Source organism: Panthera leo, chromosome D1 (assembly GCF_018350215.1).
Source record: "Panthera leo isolate Ple1 chromosome D1, P.leo_Ple1_pat1.1, whole genome shotgun sequence".
In the NCBI taxonomy this organism is placed as follows: domain Eukaryota; kingdom Metazoa; phylum Chordata; class Mammalia; order Carnivora; family Felidae; genus Panthera; species Panthera leo.
In genome coordinates, this window is record NC_056688.1 from 73,658,789 (window position 1) to 73,686,386 (window position 27,598).

The 27,598-nt window shown below is 48.4% G+C and overlaps 1 protein-coding gene across 1 annotated transcript in view; it reads left to right on the forward strand.

Moving 5' to 3' along the window:
• OTOG (otogelin) overlaps positions 1–27,598 on the forward strand; it is an 89,428-nt gene that overhangs the window by 51,635 nt on the left and 10,195 nt on the right. The window contains 16 exon segments of the mRNA XM_042907167.1: positions 2,974–3,252; positions 5,185–5,302; positions 5,974–6,053; positions 6,626–7,363; positions 7,366–8,420; positions 9,206–9,374; positions 9,684–9,829; positions 10,444–10,533; positions 19,166–19,349; positions 21,654–21,874; positions 22,085–22,223; positions 23,730–23,924; positions 24,137–24,349; positions 24,916–25,020; positions 25,188–25,295; positions 25,685–25,786. Of these exon segments, the coding sequence (XP_042763101.1) occupies positions 2,974–3,252; positions 5,185–5,302; positions 5,974–6,053; positions 6,626–7,363; positions 7,366–8,420; positions 9,206–9,374; positions 9,684–9,829; positions 10,444–10,533; positions 19,166–19,349; positions 21,654–21,874; positions 22,085–22,223; positions 23,730–23,924; positions 24,137–24,349; positions 24,916–25,020; positions 25,188–25,295; positions 25,685–25,786 (3,942 nt within the window).

Consider the following 27,598-nt stretch of genomic DNA (forward strand, 5'->3'; position numbering starts at 1 on the left):
TGGGTGCTGGGGCATCAGGGATGGAAAAGACACATCCCTGCCCACCAGAAGTCCACAGTCCCATCCAGGAGACAGACATGACATGATCAAAGGCAGTTAACAATGTCTGTGGGAACACTTGGGAGGAGCCCCTAACGCAGTCTTGGGGAGTCAGGAGAGGCTTCTTAGAGTAAGTGGTGTTCCCTTGAGAGGTGGGAAGAAGCCAGAGAGGGACTTGTAAGCTGGGCTCAGGAGCTGGGCTTTTATTCTGAGGGCAGTGGGGAGCCATGGAAGGGCTTTCAGGAGGAGAGAGACACTCCAGCTCCTGCCCAGCCCCAGGCACAGCTGTGGGTGATGTTCATGGGGGTGTGAGCCAGGGGTACAGTAGGAGGTGCCAAGAGGAATCACGTCACCACACAAGGAAGCCTGGGACTGGGCCACCCACCACCACCCAAAAGAGAGCACCCCCTCCTTAAAGGTTCCTAATCCCCAGGTCCGTGTGTGGTCCTATTTAAAGAAGGGTGTCTTACAACCTTCTAGGTGCAGTAGGTCATCTGCTTAGTGGGCACTTTCTGTTCTCCATTCAATATGTTAGTCCAGTAAGAAGTAGTCCAGAGGGGGCGATGATTTTCCAATGGTTTTATGGGCATGTTAAGCAGAACCCCAGGGTAGCCTGTCCTTGAAGAACATCACTGTGGACAGGATTCCCCAGAGTGAAGAGGCTGTGAATCCCAGCCTCCACCTCAGTCAGGCCTGGGTCTCCTGGGCAGGTGGGAGCAGGGCCCAGTAAGGACCCAGGTCCCCACACCTACCCTATCCTGTGCTCCTTCCCTTATACTGTACCCAGGGTACTGGACAGCAGAAGAGAATGTGCCTTCTAGGTGAGATCTGGGGCGGCTGCATGGAAGTGTCCTTTGAACTGGGCCTTGAATGGTGGAAAAGATTATGATGGGAAGAAATGGAGAGCAGAAAAAGTCACAGAGGGGAAGACTCAGCAATCATTCAGGCCTGAGCCTGTCACTCTTGGGAGTTTTGATGTCCTGTAGAATATATTAAAGGGACACAAGTCATAGCCTGGTGCATCACCGGGGAGGGTCAATTTGACTTGAAGATTTAGGGAGGAGGTTCCTTATTTATTAATAATAGTAGCTCACCCTCCTGTAGCACTTACCATGCGCTGGACACTATTCTCGGTGCTTCATACATACCAACTCATTTAGACCTCACGGCAGTTTTAGGAGGTAAGGTGCTGTTGTTTTCCCAAGTTACAGATGCGAGAACTGCGGCCCAGAGAAGTTAGGAAATTCACCCAAAGGTGCGTCACTCGTTAGTGACAGCAGCCAGTACTTCATCTGAACTGCTGTGCCATGCTGCCTCCCAAACACAGATGTAAAAAGAAATAAAATTGAGCACCTGGGAGGTAGAAGTCACTTGAATGCTTCAGGTAAAACACAAGACTTTTTACCTCAGGGTCTGCATTCCAGCCTCTCCTCTGTGAAGAGGACTTAAATGCTTGAGAACTTTGATCTAGGCTGAGAGCAGCCTTCACAAAGAAGGAGGGCAAGTCCCCGAGAGGGAAAGTGCCTTGCCTGAGGTCACGCCGAGAACAGGGCTGGGCTGGAACACAGCACCCTACCCCTCTGTGCTGCCCTGGGCCAGCTCCTGGATCCCATCCCTGGGGCTGACGGTGCAGAGGTTAAGATCCTGGGCTCTGGCCTTAGCCTGCCTGGGCTCTAATCCTGCCTCCCTCGTCCACCATCGGTGTGACTCTGGGCCTCGCTTTCCTCATCTGTAAAATGGGAACAACAATATCATCTCCTTCTAACCTCTTATAGATTTTACTTGTTTATTATGTTTGTCCTCCTCCCACTTGAATATAAGCTCCATCCCGGCAGGGATTTTTGTTGGTTTGTTTTTTCTTTTCCCCGTTGTGCCTAGAACAGTGCCTGGCACATGAAAGGCCCTCAGAAAACATGAGCTGCTGAATGAATGAATTTCCCACCTCCCAGGGCGCTCTTGGGATTTAATAAACCAGCAAGTAGAGGGCTTGCTTAGCATTGTGTCTGGCACATAGGCATTGGTACATAGCAGTTGTTGTTATTACTGTTAACGATGACTCCTTCGTCCATGTGCCTCCTGTCTTCTCACAGCTGCTCAGGGAGGTGTAACAGGAGCTACCTGGGCGGGAAGGGAAGACACACGAAGCCCCACGCTAGGTCTTTCACATACACTGTATTGTTTATCCCTCACAAGAGCCTAGGCACGTCAAGTCACTAGCCCACAAGGCAGCCGGCTGTGGCGGGCTGGGACTCCTGGACACCTGCTTGTGGATTTGGGGGCTGACAAAACCTGCAGGGCCCTGTGCAGGGGGTTATGCACCCAGAAACAAGCCCTACTTTCTAGAAATGGGCCTTTATGGACACAGGAGAGAGGACAGCGGAGACCAATCGTAGGACTCAGAGCAAGCCCCTTCTCCTCTCGGGTTCACTATTTTCCCATCTGTGGCTTGGACTCGACATACCCCTCAGTCTGCCAGCTCTGACCATCTGGGATTCTGTGTGAAGCAGGACCGAGGTGGGGTCCCTGAAACCTGGCAAATCCCCAAACCCCAGCCTGGCCAGTAGAATGTGACTCCTCCGGGGCGGCCGTTTCTGTCAGTCTATTCCCTGCTGCATCCCTAGCATCTAGAATTTCTCCTGGCACACAGAGTGTCCTCAAAATGTTTGCAGAGGGAGAAAGGAGGGAGGAGGGAAGGAAGGTGGGAGGAAGACACCTCCCCGAGGTTTGGCAGCTGGCAGCTTCTCTAACCTTCCACTTCCCTCAGGGAGAGGTGGTGTGCACAGAGGGGCAGCCAGCAGGCAGAAGTCGGTGGGCAGGCATGGAGGAGCAGGGCCCAGCTAATCCACAGGGCGTGTTGCTGTCCTGAGTCTCTGAGGTTCTGCGCCCCATCTGGACCCGTCTCTGCGCTCACCTTACCCACCTGGCTCTTTGCAGACCCGGACGTGGTATCCCTGGAAGCAGCGGACAGACCCAACTTCTTCCTCCACGTCACAGCCAATGGGTCTGTGGAGCTGGCTAAGTGGCAGGGCAACGTTGCCTTCCACCACCATGCCTCCTTCTCACTGCACCGGGGGACGTGGCAGGCAGGCCTAGTGGCCCTAGAGTCACTGGCAGAGCCTGGGTCCTTCCTTTATGTGTTGGGGCCCACGCTGGTCCTGCGGCTGTATGAGCACACAGAGGTGTTCCGCCGGGGCACGTTCTTCCGCCTTCTAGGTAGGTGTCCCCCCTGCCATCACCCTCAGCCCCTCATCAGACTGCCCTTCCCACCCTCTCGCACCACACCCTTCCAATCACCCTCAAGAGGCAGAATTCCCACTCTCCTGGCTCAGGGAGACCACCCTTGGGTGCTGCCCCTGAGATGGGATGTGGCCCAACCTCCATGTTGATGGCCTAGGGAGCCTGTGGGCAGTGGGGCTTGGGGCCCAGCCAGCTTCCTGGGTCCTGCCTACACCCACAGGCTGATTACATGGTCTAAAAATAGGGCAGCCTTTGTGGAAGGGAGGCAAGAAGTGCTCCTGGCCACAGCTTGCGTAGCCCACTGGCTCAGGTTTCTTGCTGATGGGGACACATGATGGCCCTGTGCTTTCAAAGACTGCCCCCCTGGGGCACCAGGCTGAGGATCCAGCAGTCTCCCTCTCCCCCGTGGCAGTAATGGGGCAGCTCCACACCCTTTCTAACGGAGACCAATAGGTTCCAGACCTTTGCCATCCCCCTGCCAGGTGGGTCTGCCCCCAAATGCTTGATCACTGCCTAATCCCTGGAGGAAGTGATCACAATTTCTCTACCACTTCAGGCAGACCTCTGTGTCCTGCATGTGGAGATGCATGTTTGTGTCTGTGAGGACACCTCATGCCACATGAATGGATCCATTTACATACATTCATAAATGTATCTCCAGCCAGCTTCCTCATTTATCACCTCCCCTACAAACCAGGCCTGGGCCAGCTCGTTGTTACATTCAGCGGTCATCTGTAGAGTCCACCAATGAACCCCACCCAGGACAGATTCATCACTGGCTGTAATGGCAGAGCTTGTGTCCCTTTCTGGAAGACAGAGTGGAATGAACGCAGGCTTTGAAGCCAGACAGCCTTGGGTTCAAATCCTGACCCTAGTTCTTGGCACTTGGAGGAGAGCTCCCCACCATCCAGCTCTGTACAATGGGAATATTTGCCTCATAAAATTGCTGTGAGGATTGATTGCATCTTGCGGGTTTTGCTCTGGGCCTGGCTTATAGTAGGTGCTCCCCAAATGTAAGGTTTCAGTTCAGGTCTTAAGGATCTTAGAAAAGCAGATTTTCTCCACAGTCATCAGCAGTGTGGGGAAAGGGAGTCGGAAAGGGGCTGCTCCCTCTGGCCTGTTGCAGATCCCACCCACATCTTCCTGCTCAAGCCATGGTTTCAGAGACCAGTCACTTCTGCTAAGATGGTCTGGGGTCTTGTCTGCCTCTGAGTCTCCCATTGCCCAGACTTCCTCTGAGGATTCCTCATCTGTCACACTGGCTACAGGACATTTTCTGAGGAAATCTCTTCTGGGAGAGTTTAATTTTCCCAGCATCTTCTGTGCCTCAGTTTCCTCACCCATAAAATGGGGGGTAAAGATAGTGCTACGTCACAGGATTATTGTGGGGAAATACTTGTGAGATGTTGAATGTCACATTTGGTGCTGTTCAAGAGTTGGCTGTTGTTTTTGTTATTATTACTATTAATAGCCACCAAGGTCCCAGGGGTGCAGAGCAAGCCTGGCCATCAAGGTCCCAGAGGGGCAGAGCAGCCTTATGGGGAGATCAGAGGTCCCAGCCTTCTCTTTGGCTAACCCTCAAAGCCCAGCTACAACTGCCTGCTCTATAGTGCCCTGCCCTGGGCTTCTTAGCCCCTACACCAAACTCCCAGAGCCCTATCCCAAAGATCCCCCAGGCACCGACCCCGACTCTCAGGAATACAAACTTCCCCTTAGGTTGACTTTTATTTTAGTATATGCTGTCTTATTTTATTTTTCTTTACTTTTCCTACATGCGTCCATTTGTCTCTTCCATGCAGCAGGGTGGGGATGGGCTGAGCTAGGATTACCTCTGTATTCTGTCACCTGACCCTGAGCTGGTGCCCAGTCTCACTCAGTCTCAGCACTTGGGGCGGGTTGCCTTTCCAGATGCCAAGCCCTCAGGGGCTGCCTACCCCATCTGTGAGTGGCACTACGATGCTTGTGCCAGCCCCTGCTTCCGAACCTGCCGAGACCCACAGGCAGCTAGCTGCCAGGATGTGCCCAGGTGAGGGGGTATGGAGTCAAGGTGTATACATCACTGATTTGAGCACACACACGTGTAAATGGGCATGTAGTCTGACGGCATAGGCATGAGCACGTCCTGAGGTGTATATGTGTGCTTCCACATACTTGTGAATGCATGTTTCGTGTGCCGTGTGTATGGGGACATGCGTATCAGAGCAAACCTGACTTACGCGGGTATGTGTGAATATTGATTTGTGCATGATGTGCATAGAGCTGGGCCCTGTGTGTGTCTGTGGGCTCTACACAGCTGTGTGTATGTGCATGTATGTGAGATGCATGTGTCTGGATGTTGGTGCAGCTGTGTGTGCGTGAAGGTGTATGCGCTGATGTTTTGCCATTCTGTGTGAATGCTTTCGAGTCTTGCTGGCGTAACAATGTGCCTAAATGCAGACACTTGTGAGCATGTGTGAGTGTGTGTACAAGTATGTGCATAACCAGGTCTTTTTCGTGTTTCCCTCTTGGTCTGAGGAGAAGGTGTGTGCAAAAGTGTGCAACATGCATGTTTGGGTATATGTGCTCCTGTACACAGTGTCTCTGGAGGTTCATGTCATGTGTGCCATAAGGAGGGATGAAGTGGTGCTCAATCTTAGTGAAAAGAGTCGATGCTCTTCATATTTCAGACTGCTAACTGGCTCCCTGCTCTGTCCTCAGGGTAGAAGGCTGTGTACCTGCATGCCCTACCCCCAAGGTCCTGGATGAAGTCACACAGAGATGTGTCTACCTGGAGGACTGTGAGTGGCCTAGATTTTTCATCCCACCCCCCCCCCCCCCCCCCCCGCTCAGATTTCCTGTAAATCTCCACAGTCGCCTTGCAATCATGCCCAGAGCCTCCAGGTCCCTGAAGAAGCAGCACCAGTATTGGGGCCTCTGGAAGAGACCCTGGAGTAGGCAGGGACCTCATTCAGTCCCTTCTCCCCATGGTACAGAGAGAAAAATGAAGCCCAGAGTGGGGAAGGGACTGGCTTGGGATCAGGCAGTAGGAACATGGTACAGACAAACTTAGGCCTGAGGTCTGTTGGCTCTGAGCTCAGGTTTTGGGGCAAGAGTCCAAGGTTGGACTTTGGACTTGAATCCAAGCTCAAGTATGGGGCAGAGTCCAGACCTGCTGACTTCTGGGAGTCATCCAGTGCCATGCGGCAGAGGCCCCTGGGTTGGTCAGGCAGCCTGGCTGGACGTTGGAAGCTGCCTTCCCCCCTCTTCACCTGAATCGCTGGTTCCAGAGCCCTGGTTTTTTTACATCCCTGCCCAGTGAAGACTCCTGGGGGCAACAGGCATTTCTGAGCTTCTTCTCTCTCTGCCCCAGGTGTGGAACCCATGGTTTTGGGTCCCGCAGAACCTCTTGGCAATGAGACCCTGCCTCCCAGTCAAGAGCTGCCCACTCCCAGTGACAAGGAGCTGCAGTTTCCACAGGAAGCTCCCGGGGGCCCCTCCCACAAGCCAGCGCTCACTCCGGCTGCCCCACTCACCACAGCCCTGAACCCACCCCTGGTAGCTACTCAGGGGCCAATGCTGTCTCCAGGCCCCACACAGCCCACTCTGCAGCAGCTGCTGGAGGTCACTGCATCTAACCTCCCTGTCCGCCCCACAGAGGCCCCGGCCAGCAAGGGAGTGACTGCCAGCCACCTGGCCGCCTCCCCTGCCCCAGAATCCTCATCCCTCTCCCTTTCACAGCAGACTCCCACACCTAGCATAGGACCAAGTGCTACGAAGACGACTAGGGTGACTCTGACCTTTGCAGGGAGCCCCAACATCACAGTCTCCTCCCGGTCACCCCCTGCACCTCGCTTCCCACTCATGACCAAAGCTGTGACAGTCCCAGGCCCTGGCTCCTTGACTATTAAGACCACGCCCCTCCAGCCCTTCCCAAGCCTAGAGTTGCCTGCAAGTTCCCCCTCCAGACCTGTGGCTTCCCCTGCAGTGACCTCCAGGCCCCTCACTTCCTCGGGATCCCACAAGGCTTTGCTGACACCTGCAATAACAGAGGCCACGAACAGGACAGGGATCCCTCAGCCCATGCAGGCCCAGAGCGTTTCTAGTCCCAGCAGCCCCTGGCTGAGGCTAGAACAGAAGCAGAACAGGTTCCTGTTAGTCCTCTGGCAACCAAGAGAGTAGAGATGGAGCCACCGACAGAGAAGCAACCTGGGCCCGGCCAGCCCCCGGGTATCCCACCATCCTCACTTCCAAGCCCCTTCCCCACTGCCCCACTCCACCCTGCCTGGCACACCACCACAGCCACCAGGCTTCCAGCTCCGCCCCCGAAGACTCCAGCTGCCACCAGCCAGTCCACAGTTGCTCACGGGCTGGGGGTCACACCCTTCGTGTCTCTGGACTCAACTCGGCCACCCCAGCTCCTCTCTGGCCTGCCTCTCGATACCAGCCTGCCCTTGGCCAAGGTGGGCACATCTGCCCCAGTGGCCACGCCCGGGTCCAAGGGTTCTGTCACCACCCCTGTGCTCCCGCAGCAGCAGGCCACATCTCCTCCTATGGCCACAACTCCACCTGCTCAGACACTCAGCTCAGCACCTCCTCTCACCCCCGCTGTGGGCCAGGTAGACCTGCCCCATCACATAACCCCTCAGGCAGTAGGCACGGCACCAGGCCTGTTTCTGGGAGCCACATTGCCAGCCTCTGGAGTCGTGGCCATGGCTGAGGGGGCAGCCTCCACAGTATCTGTTGCCCCACAAAAAAGCACCGCAGAGAAGATGGCCATCCTGTCCAAGCAAGTGTCTCTGCCCACCAGGATACATGGCTCTGCCCAGGGGGGGCCCACAGAACTCACACCTGCTGTGGCCCACACTCTTGCTACCTTGGCACCTGAGGCTGACATCCCCTGGGCCGGCACAGTGCCACTGGTGCCTACATCCTATCCCCTGAGCCGAGTCTCGGCCAGGACCGCCTCCCGAGAGAGCGCACTGGTTCTGCTCCCTCAGCTGCCCGAGGCCCATGGAACCTCGGCTGGACCTCGGCTCCCAGCAGAGCTGGAGGCAGAGGCCACCACCAAGCAGTCTGGGCGTTCGGTCCCAGCCCAGAGCATCGCAGCAAGTTCGGCAGAGACCTTGACAACCACCACTGAGGACAGCACATCTGCCACCTGTGTCGTGAGTGACTTGTCAGGCCCCCCATATGTGGACACTCCATGTGTCTCTCCTCCTGTGTCCCCTGGCTGGGACACCATCATGCTGTCACATTCCTCATGGCCTGCTCCTGCTTCTCTTTCACTGGCTGCCAGGCTGAAAGATGGGGGTGACTGAAGCCCTCACCCTTGCCCCACACTCTGGAGCCTGACAGGTTCTCCAGTCTCCTCTGGTCCCCCATGTCATAGCAGAGTCCGACCATTCCCCTAGGGCTGATTGGATGACTTAGCATGACATCCAGAGCATGACAACACGGGTGTGCTAGCATGTGTCTGTTTATGTCTATGGAGCTACATGGGACTATGTGTGCATAGTGTATGTGTGTAAGACTCAGGGTGAGCCCTCATATGTTAGTGTGTGTGTGTGTGTGTGTGTGTGTGTGTGTGTGTGTGTGTATGTGTGCATGCATGGGTATGCTCGGGTTTTTCTGAGTCTAAACTAGTGTGTCTGCACATCTGTGTACCTGGAGCTCTCTGCAAGGGCCAGACAGATATGCAGAGGTCTCTGGGAGTCAGGTCTCTGACCCCCAATCTCATGCTCAGCCCATCCCCAGGCCCCTGATGGGTATGTTGGGTGCGTGGAGAGTAAGGACACCACTCCCTAGTAGTCTTACTTCTGGGTCCCCTGACCTGCTACGGTCTACATTGGAAAGGATCTTATTGCCCTTAGGCTTGAGGGTTGGGGTGGGGGAATGAGTGGCTGTGGCACTAGGCTGGGCACTCACGCTGTCCCTCCACCCTGTGCCCCAGCCAATCGCTGAGCAGGACTGCGTCCGCCACATCTGCCTGGAGGGCCAGCTGATCCGAGTGAACCAGTCCCAGCACTGTCCCCAGGGCGCCAAACCCCCTCGCTGTGGGGTCCTGGGCCTCGCAGTGAGGGTGGGCGGGGACCGCTGCTGCCCCGTCTGGGAATGTGCCTGTGAGTCCTGGGATGTACCCGATCCTCCCCCAGTGTGACCTCGGCCCCTAACCTGTGTGCTCCTCAGCCTTAGGGTAACCCTGACCTGACTGCATTCTCCTATGGGACCTCTTGTCTCCGTGTGACCCCTGACCTGGCAGATTCCCTACTCTTGCAACCTCATCTCTGTGATGCCTGCTCTGAGGGCTCTCCAGTCCCCAGGGCCTCTCCATCACCCAGGAAAAGGCCAAGAGGCCTGCCCTTTGTTCCTGGGTGGGCTTGGCCCCCAGAAGCATCCATCTATTCTTCTCATCCCTTCCCCTCCCCCAGGCCGATGTTCAATCTTCCCTGACCTAAGCTTCATAACCTTTGATGGGAGCCACGTAGCCCTGTTCAAGGAGGCCATCTACATCCTCACCCAGAGCCCCAACGAAATGGTCACCGTCCATGTCCTTGACTGCAAAAGTGCTAACCTGGTGACTTCCCCCTACTTCCTTTCCTTCTGGGGCCTTGGGATTGACTAGGTTTGGAAGGGAGATTGAGCGGTGAATTGGGTTTTGAGGGATGCCGGAGTTGAGGACAGATGTGTAAACCCCTACAGTATTTCCCTCTGTCAAGGGTCTCCTGGAAGGGATGTGCGGGGAAAGGGTAAGTGGGGTGCACCACCTCCTGGCCCTTCCTGGGGCCTGTGCCATTCCCAGCTTGTCCCAGCTGCCCAGGCCGATGTGGGAGGCACTGAAGTGTAGAGAAGTGGAGATGCCACTCCAGGGCCTGAGGTCAAGAGTGCTGGCTGCAGAGAATCACCTACTAGGATATCCCCATGAGCCAGGTGGAAGGAGGCAGGGTATTTTTTGTTTGTTTTTTCTTCTTCTGCTTCTTTTTTTTTTTTTTTTTGGTTGGGCTTACAGGAGGTCAGGTAGAACCAGACATGTTCCATGGGATTTTGTGCACCATCTGCACAGCCCCAGTGAGTGCTCCTGGCATATTGAGGGGGGGGGGGGGCCAGGAAAGTGTGCTCACAATGGCTCACCAGGAGAAGCAGACAACAGGCCTGGACTCCAAGCTGATGAAGGTTGGGCTCTCTCTGCAGGGTCACCTAAACTGGCCCCCGTTCTGTCCGGTGATGCTGAATGTGACTCACTCGACCCATCAGGTCACCATCGACCGTTTCAACCGGAAGGTGAGTGCATCAAAGAGCCAGTATTCCTAGGGCAGCAATCATGGGGACAGAGGAGGGGTCTTGAGGCTTGTCCGTGATTGGGGGCAAGAGTGGGCAGGAACTCGAATGGAAAAGTTATATTTGAAAGTGACTTAATTAAAATATTTGTGGCCACTCTAATGTCAGGGGAGCACAGGTACTGGGAGGAATATTGTAAACGAGAAGAAGTTAGAATGGCAAGAGAGAGAGTGACCTTAAATGATTGTGGTTAAAGTATCTACTTCAGCAGTTTTTATAAAAATATGTGGCCATGTGCAAGTTTTATATAAATATATGGCGATGTTTTTCTAAAAATATATATTTCTAGAGCCCCTTCTGAGAAAGGGACTATATAAGTGAGGAGCCCTGATTTTAAGCTTCATTAGTTTCACACTAAGCCCACCTCTGCCAAGGAGCTGGCGTTCAACAGCAGCCCACTCTGTGTGGTACCCTCCCAAGGGTCTGCTTTGCTCCTCCCAACAGGTGGGTCAGAGGGGCTGATGTGTGTCCTCCTGTGGTCCTGACTCTCCCCACCCATTCCTGAGCCAAGACCTGCAGCCCTCCTGTTGGAATCTGCCCTTGAATGCCAGACTTAGGGCCGCCACACCCTCTGAAGCTCTCAGGAACCGGAGAAAACTCCTTGGGTTTTATCCCTTAGGTTTTTAAATGTTTCCATTAAAAGAAATTTGAGGTATAACTTACCTAAAGTAAAATTCACCCTTGTTAGTGTGCAGTTCTATAAGTTTTAACAAACACCCACAGTCTTGTAACCACCACCATAATCATCACCCCCAGTCGTTGCCCTGTGCCACTTTGTTGTCAACCTCTCCCACCTGCTGACAACCGCTGCCTTCTGTCCCTATACTTTTGGCTTTTCCAGAATGGCATATGCAGGGAACCAGAGTATACGGTGAGATTCTCCCCCATGGCATGTATCAGTAGTCTGTTGATTGTTATTGTTGTAATATTCTGTCATACGGATGTGCCACTATTTGTTTATCCGTTCGCCAGTTGAAAGACATTTGGGCCGCTTCCAGTTTGGGGTGCTAACAAATAAAGATGCCTAAGCATTTGTATAAGGTTTTTTAAATTGAAGTATAGTTAGCATATAATGTTATATTAGTTTCAGGTGTACAACATAGTGATTCAACAATTTCATACATTACTCAGTGCTCATCAGTATAAATGTAGCTGCCACTTGTCACTGTATGTGATTACAACATTATTGACTGTATTCCTTATGCTGTACTTTTCATTTTCATGACTTATTTATTTTATAACCAGAAGTTTGTACCCCTTAATTCCCTTTATCTATTTCACCCATTCCCCCACCCACCTTCCCTCTGGCAACCACCAGTTTGTTCTCTGTATTTAAGCCTGTTTTAAATCTGTTTTTTTTTTTTCTTTCTTCCTCTCTTTCTCTCTTTTTCTGTTTCTTTCTTTCTTTCTTAGTTTCTTTCTTTATTCATTTGTTTTGTTTTTTAGCTTCCACATTTAAGTGAAATCATCATGCACCATTTGCTTCTGTGTCTGACTTATTTCACATAGCACGGTACCTTCTAGGGTCCTTCCATTTTGCCGTAAATGGAAAAATTTCATTCTTTTTTTTTTTTTTTTTTTTTAATGTTTATTTATTTTTGAGACAGAGAGAGACAGAGCATGAACGGGGGAGGGCCAGAGAGAGGGAGACACAGAATCTGAAGCAGGCTGCAGGCTCCGAGCTGTCAGCACAGAGCCCGACGCAGGGCTTGAACTCACGGACCGCGAGATCATGACCTGAGCCGAAGTTGGCCGCTCAAACGACTGAGCCACCCAGACGCCCCATTTCATTCTTTTTTATGGTTGAGTAATAATTGTGTGTACACACACACACACATATATGTATGTATACATAAATCTTATTTATCCATTCATCTATGGATGGACACTTGGGTTGTTCCCATATCTTGGCTATTATAAATTATGCTGCTATAAACATAGGGGTGCGTATATCTTTTTGAATTTTTGTTTTCTTTGGGTGAACAGCTGGTAGTGGAATTACTAGATCATATAGTATTTCTTTTTTTTTAATTTTTTAAAATGTTTGTTTATTTTTGAGAGAGAGACAGAGCATGAGCAGGGAAGGGGCAGAGAGAGAGGGAGACACAGAATCCGAAGCAGGCTCCAGGCTTTGAGCCATCAGCACAGAGCCCGACGCAGGGCTCAAACTCACAAACCATGAGATCATGACCAGAGCAGAAGTCGGACACTTAACTGACTGAGCCACCCAGGCACCCCAATCATATAGTATTTCTATTTTTAATTTCTTAAGGAACCTCCATAATGTTTTCCACAGTGGCTGCACCAATTTACATTACCAACAGCACACAAGGGTTCATTTTCCTTCACATCCTCAGCAACACTTGTTATTTCTCATCTTTTTGATTCTAGCCATTCTGACTGGTATCAGGTAATCTCTTGTGGTTTTGACTTGCAGTTCCCTGATGATTAGTGATTTTGAGTACCTTTTCATGTGTCTGTTTGCCATCTATATGACTTCTTTGGAAAAATGTCTATTCAGGTCCTCTGCCCATTTTTTAGTTGGATTATTGTGGTCTTTTGGTGTTGAGTTTTTAAGTCATTCTAACAGATGTGTAATAAGATCTCATAAAAAGATCATTTTAATTTGCATTTCTCTAATTGCTGATAATATTGAATATATTTTCATGGGTTTGTTTTCCATGGTATATCCTCTTTGGTGAAATGTCTGTTCAAACCTTTGCACGTTTTAAAGATTGTGTTGTCTGTTTTATTGAGTTTTCAGAATTTTTTGTATTTTTTTGGATACAGGTCCTTTATCAGATATAAGTATTATCTTCCAGTCTGTGGCACATTTTTTCATTCACTTTCAAGTGTCTTTCAAAGAGCAGAAGTTTTTAATTTTGCTGGAGTCCAGTTTATCAGTTCTTTCTTTTATGGATCATGATTTTGGTGTTCTAACAAACTTTTGCTTAATGCAAAGTCTCAAGGATCTTCTCCTATGCTTTCTTCTAGAAGTTTTATAGCTTTAGGTATTACTTTAAAAAATTGTTTAATGTTTATTTTTGAGAGAGAGACAGAGTGCAAGTTGGGGAGGGGCAGAGAGAGAGGGCTGAAGCAGGCTGCAGGCTCTGAGCTGTGAGCACAGAGCCTAACATGGGGCTTGAACTCATGAATGGCAAGATCATGACCTGAGCTGAAGTTGGACGTTCAACCAACTGAACCACCCAGACGTCTCTAAATTTTTAAAAAATATTTATTTATTTTGGGGGGGGAGGCGCAGAGAGAGAGAGAGAGGGAGAGAGAGAGAATACCAAGCAGTCTCCTCACTGTCAGCACAGAGCCAAATGTGGGGATCGATCTCACAAACTGTGAGAGCATGACCTGAGACAAAATCAAGAGTTGGACGCTTAACCAACTGAGCCACCCAGGTGCCCCTAAGTAGTAGTTTTAAGTATATGCTACATTTTAAGTCAATTTTTATAAATGGAGTGAGGTATGGGTCAAGATTCTTTTTTTTTTCTCGCATATGGACACCTATATGTTCCAGCACCTTTTTAAATTTTTTTTTTTAACGTTTATTTATTTTTGAGACAGAGAGAGGCAGAGCATGAACAGGGGAGGGGCAGAGAGAGAGGGAGACACAGAATCTGAAACAGGCTCCAGGCTCCGAGCTGTCGGCACAGAGCCCGACGTGGGGCTCGAACTCACGGACCGTGAGATCATGACCTGAGCCGAAGTCGGACGCTTAACCAACCGAGCCACCCAGGCGCCCCTCCAGCACCTTTTTTAAAAAGATTATCCTGCCTCCATTTTGCACTTTTGTCAAAAATCAACTGACCATTAATGTTTGAGTTTATTTCTGGACCTTTAATATTGTTCCATAAATCTATATATCTATCTTTTCACCAGTGCCACACTGTCTTGATAACTGTTACTTCTTATTAAATTTTTATTAAAATCAGGTTGTATGAGTCTTCCAACTTTCTTCTCTTTCAAAATTATGTTGGCTATTTCAATTATTTCATCTTTCTATATAAAGTAGTTTTCAGTATAAGAATCTTGAACATATTTTGTCAGATTTAGCTCTAAAATTTTCATATTTCTGATGTTATTGTAAATGATTCTGTTCTTTTTATTCACTTTCCAATCGCTCATTGCTAATATATATACATACAATTGATTTTTGCATCTTTTAAAAAGTGTTTGCTGTTGGGTTTTCATTTAGCTGTTTATATGTACACATGAGTTTTACATTGATCTCATATCTTGCAACCTTGTTAAACTCACTTATTAGTCCTTGTAAATTCTTCTAGTTTTTCTACATAGATGTTTATGTCTTTTCTAAATAGAGACGATTTTATTTCTTCTTTTCCAGTGGGTATTTTTTAAATTTATTTTTCTTGCCTATTGCATTGGTTAGGACCTCTAATATGATGTTGAATAAGAGGGATTGAGCACTGACATCCTTGTCTTGCATCTGGTCTTAGGGAGAAGGCATTCAGTCTTTCACTATAAAGCACAAAGTTAGTTGTAGGTCTTTTATAGATATCCTTTATCTGGTGAAGAAAGTTTTCTCCTATTTGTAGTTTGCTGAGAGTTTTTATTACTGTAAGCAGATGTTGAATTTTGTCAAAGCTTTTCACTACATTTATTGAAATAATCATATTGTTCTTTTTCTTTAGACTTTCTACCCTACCTCCAAATCACAGTATTGCTGTTTACTTAAAAAAGGAAAGATTTTCAAATTTGCTTTAAATAAATAGCTTACAAATAATAGTAGTTATATTTAGAGAACATTTTATGTATATAAAAAAACCTCTGAGTCAAGATTTACATTTACAACATCAGCAAAATCTTCTTCATTAAATATACTTAAAAGTAGAAGACTTTTTTCCTGAGAAAGAAGCTATAATCCTAGATTCAATAACCATGCAATCAACTTCTACGTGTCATCAGATGAGTTCAATTTAACTGTCATGTTAAAAAAAATCAAATTCTCCAGATTTTCTAGTTATCATTTCTAGCTTAATATCTTAAAATCACCTGCTTTTGAAGGTTCTATTATTATGATAACTTTTACGATTGTAGCAGTCCTGGATTTGGCAAGTGTATTGAAAAGTACACAGAGAGGTATTCACTGCTTCTTTAAGCCACAGTGTTGTTTGAGGTTCCCTGATTATGTTTTCTTAACTGATTATTTTTCTTAAATTTGAGCTCTCTATGGGAATGCCTTTTTTTCATTGATTTTTGCTCTTATGTCTATTATTTTATTCCTTCTGATTCCTTTGGGTTTAATTTACTCTTTTTTTTTTTTTAGTTTATTAAGGTTATAGCCTAGGTCACTGATTTGAGACCTTTCTGCTCTTTCTAATATAAGTATCTAGTGCCACAATTTTCCCTTTAGGTCTGATTTAGCAGCATCTTACAAATTTTGATATCTTGTATTTTCATTTTCATTAAGTTTAAAATACTTTAAAATTTTCCCTTTGATTTTTGTTTAATCCATGGGTTATTTACAAGTGTTTTTCTTTAGTTTCCAAATATTTGGTGATTTTCCAGATACCTTACTATCACTGATTTCTAATTTAATTTCACTGTGTTCAGAGAACATTTTATCTAACTTTGATCTTTTTAAATTTAATGAGACTTGTTTTATGTACCAGAATACACTCTATCTTGTAAATGTATATTCTCTTGTTGAGTGGAGTATTCTGTGAATGTCAGTTAGATCAAGTTGACTGATAGTGTTGTTCAAGTCTCTACATCCTTACTCATTTCCTATTTGTTCTATCAATCATTGAAAGAGAAGATGTTGAAATTTCTGACTAAAGTTGTTGATTTGTCACTTTTTCTTTGGAGTTTTATCAGTTTTTTATTCACCTATTTTTAAATTGTTATTTGGTGCATAATACTTAAGATCGTTATTCCCTCTCATTGAATTAACTCCTTTATCAGTATGAAATGTCCTTTTTCTCCTGGTAAAAGTCCTTGTTCTGAATTCTGCTTTGTCTGAATTGTCTGTAATAGCTTCTCCAGTTTTCTTTTTGTTTGTGTTAGCATGCATATTCAATGTATATATCTAAGAGACATCTTTTTCCATCCTTTTTCTTTTAACATAGTGTGTCTTTTTATTTAAAGTAGGATTTTGTAGGGCATGAATAGTTGGGTCTTCCTTTCCTCTTATCTAATCTGTGAATCTCTGCCTTTTAATTGGGAGATCCTTAGACCATCTACATTTAATTTAGTCATCATTATGATTAGGTTTGTATATAACATAATGTTGGTATTTGTTCTCTGTTTGTCCCCTCCCTTTCCTCTTTTTCTGTCCTCTTTGGGTATTTATTTATTTATTTGAGGAGGGAGAGGCAGAGAGAGAGGAGGAAAGAGAATCTTAAGCAGGCCCCATATTCAGCTCAGAGCCCAACACAGGGCTCCATCTCATGACCATGAGATCATGACCTGAGCTGAAATCAAGAGTCAGACACTTAACCAACTGAGTCACCCAGGTGCCCCATTTTGAGGTTATTTTTAATGATTCCATTTCATTGCCTATGTTGGATTATTATCTGTACATTTTACTTCTACATCTGTTATAAACTACACATTACATCATTATTACTTTTCCTGAAGCAGTCAATTATTTTCTAGCATGGTTTTTAAAATAAGAAAAGTTTATATTATCTGCATATTTATCATTCCTGGTGTCCTTCATTCCTTTGTGTAGATCTCGATTTCCATCTGATATCACTTTTCTTCTGCCTGAAGGACTTCCATTAATATTCTTATAGTGAGGTTCTGCCAGTAATAAATTCTTTCAGTTTTTATATATCTGAAAAAGTTTTGACCTCACCTTCATTTGTTAAAGATATTTTTAAATTTTAACTTGTTTTATTTTTTATTTTTTTAAATTTACATCCAAATTAGTTAGCATATAGTGCAACAATGATTTCAGGAGTAGATTCCTTAGTGCCCCTTACCCATTTAGCCCATCCCCCCCTCCCACAACCCCTCCAGTAACCCTCAGTTTGTTCTCCATATTTATGAGTCTCTTCTGTTTTGTCCCCCTGCCTGTTTTTATATTATTTTTGTTTCCCTTCCCTTAGGTTCATCTGTTTTGTCTTTTAAAGTCCTCATATGAGTGAAGTCATATGATTTTTGTCTGACTTACTGACTTTTTCTCTGACTTACTAATTTCACTTAGCATAATACCTTCCAGTTCCGTCCATGTAGCTGCAAATGGCAAGATTTCATTCTTTTTGATTGCCAAGTAATACTCCATTGTATATATGTGTGTGTGTGTGTGTGTGTGTGTGTGTGTGTGTGTGTGTATACCACATCGTATATCCATCAGTGGACATTTGGGCTCTTTCCATACTTTGGCTATTGTCGATAGTGCTGCTGTAAACATGGGGGTGCATATGTCCCTTCGAAACAGCACACCTGTATCCCTTGGATAAATGCTTAGTAGTGCAATTGCTGGGTCATAGGGTAGTTCTATTTTTAGTTTTTTGAGGAACCTCCATACTGTATTCCAGAGTGGCTGCACCAGCTTGCATTCCCCAATTTTTTAAAGATATTTTAACTGGGTTTAGAATTACAGGTTGACTTTAATTTTTCTTTCAGTGCTTTAAAGATTTTGCTCCACTGTCTTTTCTTTTTAAATTGAGGTAAAATTGAGCTAACATAAAATTAATCATTAATCTCCCTACCCCCTGTCCACCACCAATATGCATTCTGTCTATAGATTTGCTTATTCTGGATATTTCATATAAATGGAGTCTATAATATGTGACTTTTTGTGTCTCGCTCTTTGACTTAGCATAATATTTCTGAGGTTCATCTGTGTTGTAATATCTACCAGTACTTCATTCAATTTTGGGCTAAATAACATTCTATTGTATGTACATACCGCCATTGTTTTATCCATTCATTCATCGATGGCCGTTTGGACTGTTTCCACCTTTTGCCTATTGTGAATAGTGCTGCTGTATATAAAGTTGTGCTTTCACCTTGCTTATTTCCAATAAGAAATCTTCTGTCATTCTGATCTTTGTTTCCCTACATAATGGGTCTTTTTTTTTCCTGACTGCTTTTACAATTTTCCTTATATCACAAACATTGATTGAGACCCCAGTTAATGTCAGGCTCAAAGGCAAGAGCTGGGGATTCGAAGGTGGATCAGACAGAATTTTTGCCCTTAAGAAACTCAGAGTCTACAGGATGCCTCGATGAGGGAACAGATTCTATCTTAACGGTCAGCACAGAGATGAGGTCAGCCCAGAGAAGGGGTGCCCAAGCTAGAGGCTGCTGACTTAGGAAAATCTCCCTAAAAAAATGACCTGAGCATATCAGGAAAGAAGAGAGTGGTTAGAAAGGCTCAAGGTATGTGTATTTCTTGTTTTATCATTTTGTGCTCATGAAATGGTTTCAGAATTCTTCCGTGCCACCCTGGACTATGTCTTGGCCACATGTGCCTGAAACAGAGCCTGTGACATAGCTTGATACTGTTTGTTGGATAAATGGATGGAGGGATGGATGAACAGATGGGCAGACAGACAAGCTGTGCTCACATTGAACACCCCCACCCCACAAGGTGACTGTGGACTCACAGCCTGTCTGGCCCCCTGTGAGCAGACACGGATTCAGAATTGAGGACACAGGCCACATGTACGTGATCCGGACGCCGTCACACATCCAGATCCAGTGGCTCCACAGCTCAGGACTCATGATCCTGGAGGCCAGCAAAACCAGCGAGGCCCAGGGCCGTGGCCTCTGCGGTGAGGAGGGACCCAGCTGGGGTGGGGAGGGAGGTGAGGGGATCTAGCTCCCTGAGTTTCCGGAGTCCACCTCTGTCCCCGGACACAGGTTCCTCTGTGTGAAATCAGGGGAAGCTAGGACAGAGTGCCAGCCCAGAGGTGGGACCAGGAGAGCTGCCAGGGCACAGAGACCTAATGTCCTGTGTTCTGGGGCTGAAGCTGCCAGCAGGGAGATGGCGCGGGGCTCTGGCCTCGGCCAGTTGTCACTTTGGCCGGGATTGTCTGTCAGCTTCCCTGACAGCTTCCTAATACCAGATGATCCTTCCTGTCTGCATGTGCATGGGCACTTCACAAAGCACTTCCACACTCTGATCTCACTGATTGCAGGCCATCCACACAACAACCCTGAGAGGTGGCCATTGAACTAAAGAAGAAAGAGCGCCCAGAGAGGTTAAATGGCTTGCCTAAGCTCACACAGCAGAGCTGCCACAATGCACAAAATTAGGGCTCTTCGGACCACAGCATGACTGTAGGAGCATGCCCTAAGGGACTGGATGTATCTTGATAAGAAAACAGGGTGCAGGAAGAGTCTGAGGGCGGACTGCTGCACCCTCACAGGACACCCATGACAGATGGCCGTGATTATGATGACAGGAGACATAGGCACACTTATACACACACATACTTGCGTGGCCTCCCCCCATTAATCTGCACCCATTTTAATCATTCACGCTTGCACCCTTGTATTCAAAATGCCCTCTACATATGAAGTGACACATTTAAGTCTGGTCCCTGCTCATTCTTTCATTTATTTCCCATGTACCAGTCACGGGACAGATAGTATGCAAAGCAGACAAAATTGCTGTTTTATGAAACTTCTGTCCTTACTAACTTATTGATACAAACATCTTTACACACACACACACACACACACACACCAGCACTGCCACCACTTCCACCATCCCTTTGCCACCGTTTCTTCCTTCCATTGTTTATGCCTGGCAAGGAGTGCTGGGGGCAGCAGTGATCCCCTGCCTGGGATACCTTTGTGACTCAAGGCCAACACCCAAAACGCAGCCACTGGGACCATTGATAAAACCTGAAGGTTTTGTAGCCAATCATGCTATATATTCATGACACTTGTGGCTGGAGCACAAGCCGGCTAATTTTCCTCTGTTTTTATCCACACTCACGCTTAGTATCCTGGGCACCCGGCTGGGCAACTTGGGGGACTACTGAGAGAGTAAGAAAATGAGTCTAAAGGAAAACGAGTCTTTGCACCCAGAGCAAGACATACCTGCAAACCAAAGCCTGCTCTGCAGAACTGGGAAGGTCATGGACTCAGATGCATGTGAGGGGCATTTGAAGGACACACTTCTGAGGAAGTGTTTCAGGCAGGGGGAACAGTGTAAGCAAGGTCAAAGGCAGGGAAGTGTGTGTTTGGAGCCTAGAGTGTGAGAGATAAAGCTGGAAGTTAAGTTAGAAGCTGTGACAGACAAGCTCTTGCCCTACTCCCGTCTCCCTGCCTTTCAACACAGCCAAAGTTGATTTCTGGCACATGTAAATTCCCAAATGGAGACTCCGTTCATCATGTGGCTCTTCCATTCTCAGCACAAGCTTCCAGCTCCACTGCAGGAAAAAGAGGAAGTGTTTATGGGCCAGGCCTGGCAGTGGTCACTGCCTCACCCTCACTCTCCTTCTGCCAGCTGGGACTCGGCATGGGCTCCCCCACCCCAGGAGAGCCTGGAAAACACAGGCTAGCGAACTGCGCGGGAAGAAAAGGAAACAGGTGTTAGTTACACTTAGCTAGCAATCTCTGCTAGAGCACATTTTTTGGAGTAACCTCTCGTTTTGACACAATGTCTAAAGTAGTATGAACTCCCATGTACTTTTTGTTCAGATTTACTGTTTGCATTTTGCCCCATTTACTTTTCCTGCCTGTGTGTGTGTATGTATATAAAATACACACGTGTATGCATGCAGGCAGATGTGTAAATACATCTATACGTGTAGGATTTATATAAATGCACTTTTTTATGTGTATGCAATTTGCATATATATGCATTTTTCTGAGCAATTTGAAAGTATGTTTGAGACATTGTATCCCTCTATCCCTGAATTCTTTGGTGTGCATTTCCTGAGAACAACAACATCTTCCTACACAGCAGGTTTCTTCTCTGTGCCTCGTTTATCTCATCTATAAAATGAGGGTAATAGTAATACCAGCCTCAAAGAATTGTTGTAAGAAATATGCAGAGTGACATCTGGGGACCTGGGTGTGGTGGTGATTATTATAGCTATCGGCATAATTCTGCCCCATTTCAGGTATCTGTGATGGGGACGCAGCCAATGACCTCACCCTGGAGGATGGTTCTGTGGTGGGTGAGGCTGAGGACCCTGCTCCCTTTCTGGACAGCTGGCAGGTGCCCAGCTCCCTGACCTCGGTGGGCCAGACCCGCTTCCGCCCAGACAGCTGTACCACAGCTGACTGCTCACCCTGCCTTCGCATGGTGTCCAACCGCACCTTCAGCGCCTGTCACCGCTTTGTATGTACCCACTGTGTCCAGTGTTGGGGGACCTCCCGGGCTAGGAATGGCAGCACTACCTTCAGAGGGTGGGCCCCCAGAGGTGTTGAACTTGGGACTGGATTAGGAGTCTTCAGAAGCTCGTTGTTGCCCCTGGACAGGGCGAGGAGGAGCTGGATGCTGGGATGGGGGGAGTCGGGATAAGCAGCGCTGTCTGATGCACGTGCCCAGGTTCCCCCAGAGTCGTTCTGTGAGCTGTGGATCCGGGACACCAAGTACGTGCAGCAGCCCTGCGTGGCACTGACCGTGTATGTGGCTATGTGCCACAAGTTCCACGTGTGCATCGAGTGGAGACGCTCCGACTACTGCCGTGAGTCAGGGGGCTGAGGGGGGAGCAGGGAGGGTGGGGGACTCCTCCATTGCTTCTGTTGCTCCCACCCCCTGTTAATTATTCATTCATTCATTCATTCATTCATATTAAGAAGTTAAGAAACATTTTATAAATAAATCCATAAGTACATTAATAAATTTATTTTTATTACAATTTATATTAATAAGTCAAAGGAATATTATCTGATTACTCTTTAATTTATCTGAATCTCCTTGCTTCATCTGTAAAATGAGGACAGTAATAGTAGCTCCCTCTAGGGTTGTTTTGAAGGTGACATGAGACAGTGTGTGCAGAATGGCCCCACCACATGGTTACCATCCAGGAAATGTTAGTTCCTTTCTCTAAATTCTTGGTCATCTTTCTCTTCTTTCAGTCTCTTCCCTCCTTCCCTGAGAATGGAGGTGAGATCCACCGCCTCCCCACCCTGTTAGGTTTGCGTTAGTGGGGTAGGCAGGGGTAGACTGGCCTCGAGTAGATTGATTTATAAATGTGAACACATCCAGATAGGCTGGAAACAGCTCGCAGGAAGACCGCACCTACAATATGACGGATAAAGGATGACAAGACTAAGTCATCCAGAGGAGTGTTTTCAAACTGCGGGTGTGAAATCAACTTTGGGGGTCAACACCACATTCAAAATACACAATAGAATAGAAAATGCTAGCGTGTACTCCACCTAGAAAGATTAAATATTATTTCGTGAAAAAAATTCTTTTTCATATATCAGTAATTCTCAATCCCGGCTCCCCCTTTGAAATCACCAAGGAACTTCAGAAAGTATTAATGTTGGGCCCCACAACAAGAGGTTCCAATTCAGTTGCCCTGCGGTGGGATCCTGGCAAAGGTATTTCAAAAACTCCCAAGTGACTCCTTGGCAATCAGGTTTGAGGAACACTGTTCTACATGCACTTGTGTATTGGACTGCAATGTAAAATCTGCTTTTTCCCGTTAAGAAAGTTTGAAAACGCTGACCTAGAGCAAGGGGTTGGCAAATGTTTCCTGTAAAGGGCCAGATAGTAAATAATTGAGCTTTTCAGGCTGTGTGGTCTCTGTCACAATTACTCAACTCTGTCCTTGTAGTGCAAAATCAGCCAGATACAATAGGTAGATGAATGAGTGTGGCTGTATTTCTTTTTTTTTTTTTAATTGTTTTTTAACGTTTATTTATTTTTGAGACAGAGAGAGACAGAGCATGAATGGGGGAGGGTCACAGAGAGAGGGAGACACAGAATCTGAAACAGGCTCCAGGCTCTGAGCTGTCAGCACAGGAGTGTGGCTGTATTTCAATAAAACTTTATTTGCAAAAACAGGTGGGAGGCTGGAATTGGGCCACGGGTTGTACCTTGCTGCCTCCTGATCTAGAGAAGGGAGGTAATGCCCCTAAACCCATTTGCGCTCTCTGCTGAGGCACAGATGATGCTCTGAGGCCCCTCCTCATTCTGCCTGGGGTCTGAGCCAGGCCTGGTGCCCACTGTGTCCCTGCAGCCTTCCTGTGTTCCAGTGACTCCATATACCAGGCATGTGTGGCAGCCTGTGAGCCCCCAGAGACATGCCAGGATGGGCTGCTTGGCCCGCTGGACCCAGAGCAGTGCCAGGTGCTGGGCGAGGGCTGCGTCTGCTCTGAGGGCACCCTTTTGCACCGGCGCCACTCAGCACTCTGCGTCCCTCAGGAGAAGTGCGGTAGGTTCTTCCTCTATCCGGGTGGGGCCCTCCAAAGCTGGCCTTGCTCTAGGGTCTCCTCAGCCCATCTGCTACCCATGGCTGAGGCCCATCTGCATTCCTCCAGGGCCACTTTGGGGATGGTCAGTGTCCCAGGGAGGGTCTAGCCTGGGACAGTCTGGGTCTCCTTGCCTGCTTCAGTGCCCCGTGCCCCACCGTACCCCCCACTGCAGCCTGCACCGACAGCACGGGGGTGCCGCGGGCCCTGGGGGAGACCTGGAACAGCTCCCTCAGCGGATGCTGCCAGCACCAGTGCCAAGCTCCCAACACCATCGTCCCAGTGGACCTGGAGTGCCCAGGGCCCCGCCCTGAGACCTGCCCACGTTTCGGGGAGGTGGCTCTGCTCCTGCCCACTGAGGATCCCTGCTGCCTGGGGACAGTTTGTGGTGAGTCAGACCCTTTACTTTCCTCGACCTCAACTTTAAGACTGTTAAAAGGCTCCAGCTCTGCCTTGATGGGTAGGACAAGGCCTGGGCAGAGGAAAGTGTCTTGAGGTGGGGGGGGGGGGGGGGGGCAGGAGCCACCCTCAAGAATCAACGTGGCGTAGGGCTTAAAGGCACAGGCTATGGAGCCAGGCAGCCTGGAGAACTCTTCCTCCACCACTGCAGCCTCGTGACCTCGGCAGATCATTTAACATCCTCTGTGTTTTAGTCAATTCTACTGTAGCAGGAGGCTGATCATAGGTACCCACCTTCTGGGTTGTGAGAATCTAGAAGTTTATACTGATCTAGGACAGCAGCTGGCACATGACCCATCTCAATGCATATTACCTATTAATGCTCTTCTGTCCAGCCCTGGACCTTCTATGTGACCCTCAGAGGCCCCTTCCAGGAACATGGGTCTTGGGGGGCTGGAGGGAGAAATGGGGACAAGTTGTCTAGGTGCTGGGCAGTGCCGGAGGCTGGGGGGAGTCCCAGCCTCCAGGTGACAGGCCCCGTGGCCCCCCGGCCAGTGTGTAACCAGACCCTGTGCGAGGGCCTCGCCCCTACCTGCCACCCAGGCCACCGACTCCTCCCCCACTTCCAGGAGGACTCCTGCTGCCCCAGCTACAGCTGTGGTGAGAGACCCTGAGGTGGGGAGGGCAGGGGGAGGGGAGCCCAGCCGCTGGGTGAGGGGAGCTCTGGGGACTGGGTTCTGACTGGAGATCAGGGCAGAGCCAGGGTGGGGGCCCAGGCGTGGCCAGACAGGGTCTGCTCCTTGCACTTAATTCTGTCTTTTCCCCAGAGTGTGACCCAGACCTGTGTGAGGCAGAGCTGGTCCCCAGCTGCCGCCAGGACCAGACTCTGATCGCGGGCCGCCTGGGGGATTCGTGCTGTACCTCCTACTTCTGCGGTGGGTGGACATGCCATCGGGTGCACGGCTGGCATCCCAGCCACCCCTTCGTCACTGGTTTCCTTGGGCAGCAGGGAGGAAAGGGAGAGGGTCTCCAGGTGGACTGGGCACAGAAGGGTGAGATTCCTGTTCAGAGCGAAGTGAAGGAGGAAGAGAACCAACCCCAGCTTCATCCTGTATATTACTGAGCACGAGGAAGTTGGTGCTTGTTCAGTGTAAGACTTTAGGTTGACAGGAAAGATCTAGATTCTTGCTCCAGGACAGGCCCCATGAAGCCACAACACACTACTTTAGTCCAACTCCTGTCACAGCTGGATTTTAGGTCCCCCCCCCACATACCCGGGGTGGGGGGACCACCTGTGACAGCCGTGGCCCCTCTCCCCCCTCAGCCTGCGGCGACTGTCCAGATCCCATCCCCGAGTGTCAGGAAGGAGAGGCGCTCACCGTGGACAGGAACACCACAGAGCTCTGCTGCCCTGTGTACCAGTGTGGTGAGTCCCAGCTGGACATGGGGACCTAACCGTAAGGGGCTCCAGGGACATTTATGTGCCACCAGAAACTGTCCGGCTAGCTCAGTGGGTAGAGCATGAGACTCTTATGTGCCACCAGGCCCCTTCACCATGCCCTCACCTCAGGACCGTGGGAGTTCAACAGGGAGCAACAGGGAGCCCCCAGGTAGTGAGCACCGAAGGATGAAGTAGCCAAAGCCATGATGAGACCCCACCCGAGGAAGCAGGGCCAGGCCAGGGGAGCCGGATGGTGTGGGCTCTAGGCTGTGACATGGGTGGCTCTGAGGCTTCATGAAGAGGTTCCCTGTCCCCTCCATGGCCACCCAGCCCAGGGCCAGGGACAGGCCTGGGTTGAGGCCACCCCAATCCTCCTAGCATTGATTTACAGTCTTCATTCTCTGACCCCAGGCCCCTGCTTCACAATCTCTTGTCACTGTATTACCCTGGTATCTGCACATGGAGGCTGCATCCCTGACGACCCTGCATCTTGAAGCCTCTGAAGCTCTTTGGTTTTGCAATCGCAAATAAGCGTGGGCCCTTTCTGATAATTTTACAGGACATAGTACCTTAATACAGGGTGTACTATGTACCTAGTACCTTAATAGTACCTAGGCGACATAGTACGGCCAGCATTTGAGACCTGAAGAACACCTGATGGATAAGAATTAACAGACTGGTTAAATGTAAAGATGACCCCATTTGCAAAAACTGCACATTGACTGTGGGAAAAACGTGAGCGAACCTCACGGGCACAGAGCGGTGCCAGTGAGGACCGTCTGCCAGGATACTCCAGGGGCAATGCCGACTGCTTCAAGTGTCAGAAACCAAGTCTGAAACAGTGTAGGTTTCCCATGGAGCGTTCCCCAGATGCGCTGTCCACACCGGGCCAATCGGCTCCACCCGAGGTCTCAGAGGCCAGTGGTCCCAAAAGTGGGGCGAGCTTACAAAGATGATCTGATGATGATCTCAATGTCCTTCCTCTCGTCTTCTCTCTCCTTTTTCTGTGCGTCTCTTCTTCTCTCCAGCTCACCCCCCTCTCTTGTTCACGTGTCTCTCCACGTTTCTCAGGAGAAAGCCTGGTCGTGTGCAGTGAGTACAGGCAGGGTCAGTGAGTCATGGTTTTGCACCCCAGTCCTGCCATTTTCTGGCTGTGTGGCCTAGGGCGAGTCAAGAACTCTCTGAGCCAAGGTTCCTCATTTGTAAAATGAGGTGCTAATAGTATGTCCCCTGAGGGGCAGTTGTGAAGCCTGGAGACAATATATGAAATACTTGATGGTCTTCGGGATACAGAGGTGCTCAGTATAAGGAGGCTATTGATATTATTACCTTCTCCCAATCTTCATTGTACTTTTATTATAGAGGCACTATATATGCCTTATATAAAGTACAGAATCCAAGTAAAGATAAGAAAGTGAAAATACTTTCTTCCTGCTTCCACTGTCAGCACTTGAGTATATATCCTTCCAAATAGTCTCTATGCCTTCATATGTGTGTGTTTTAACCAAAATAAGCATGTATATGCTCTTTTTTATTTTATGTTTTATTGTTTTTATTAAAGTATAATCAATGTACAATATTATATTAGTTTCAGATGTACAACATATTGATTCAAGAAGACGTTACCCTGTCTTCACCATGATGAATGTAGTCACCGACTGTCACCACGCAATGTCATTACAATATTACTGACCATATTCCCTACGCTGTACTTTTCATCTCCGTGACTTATTTATTTTATAACTGCAAGTTTGTATCTTAATCCCCATCACCTATTTCACTCAGCTCCTCACCCGC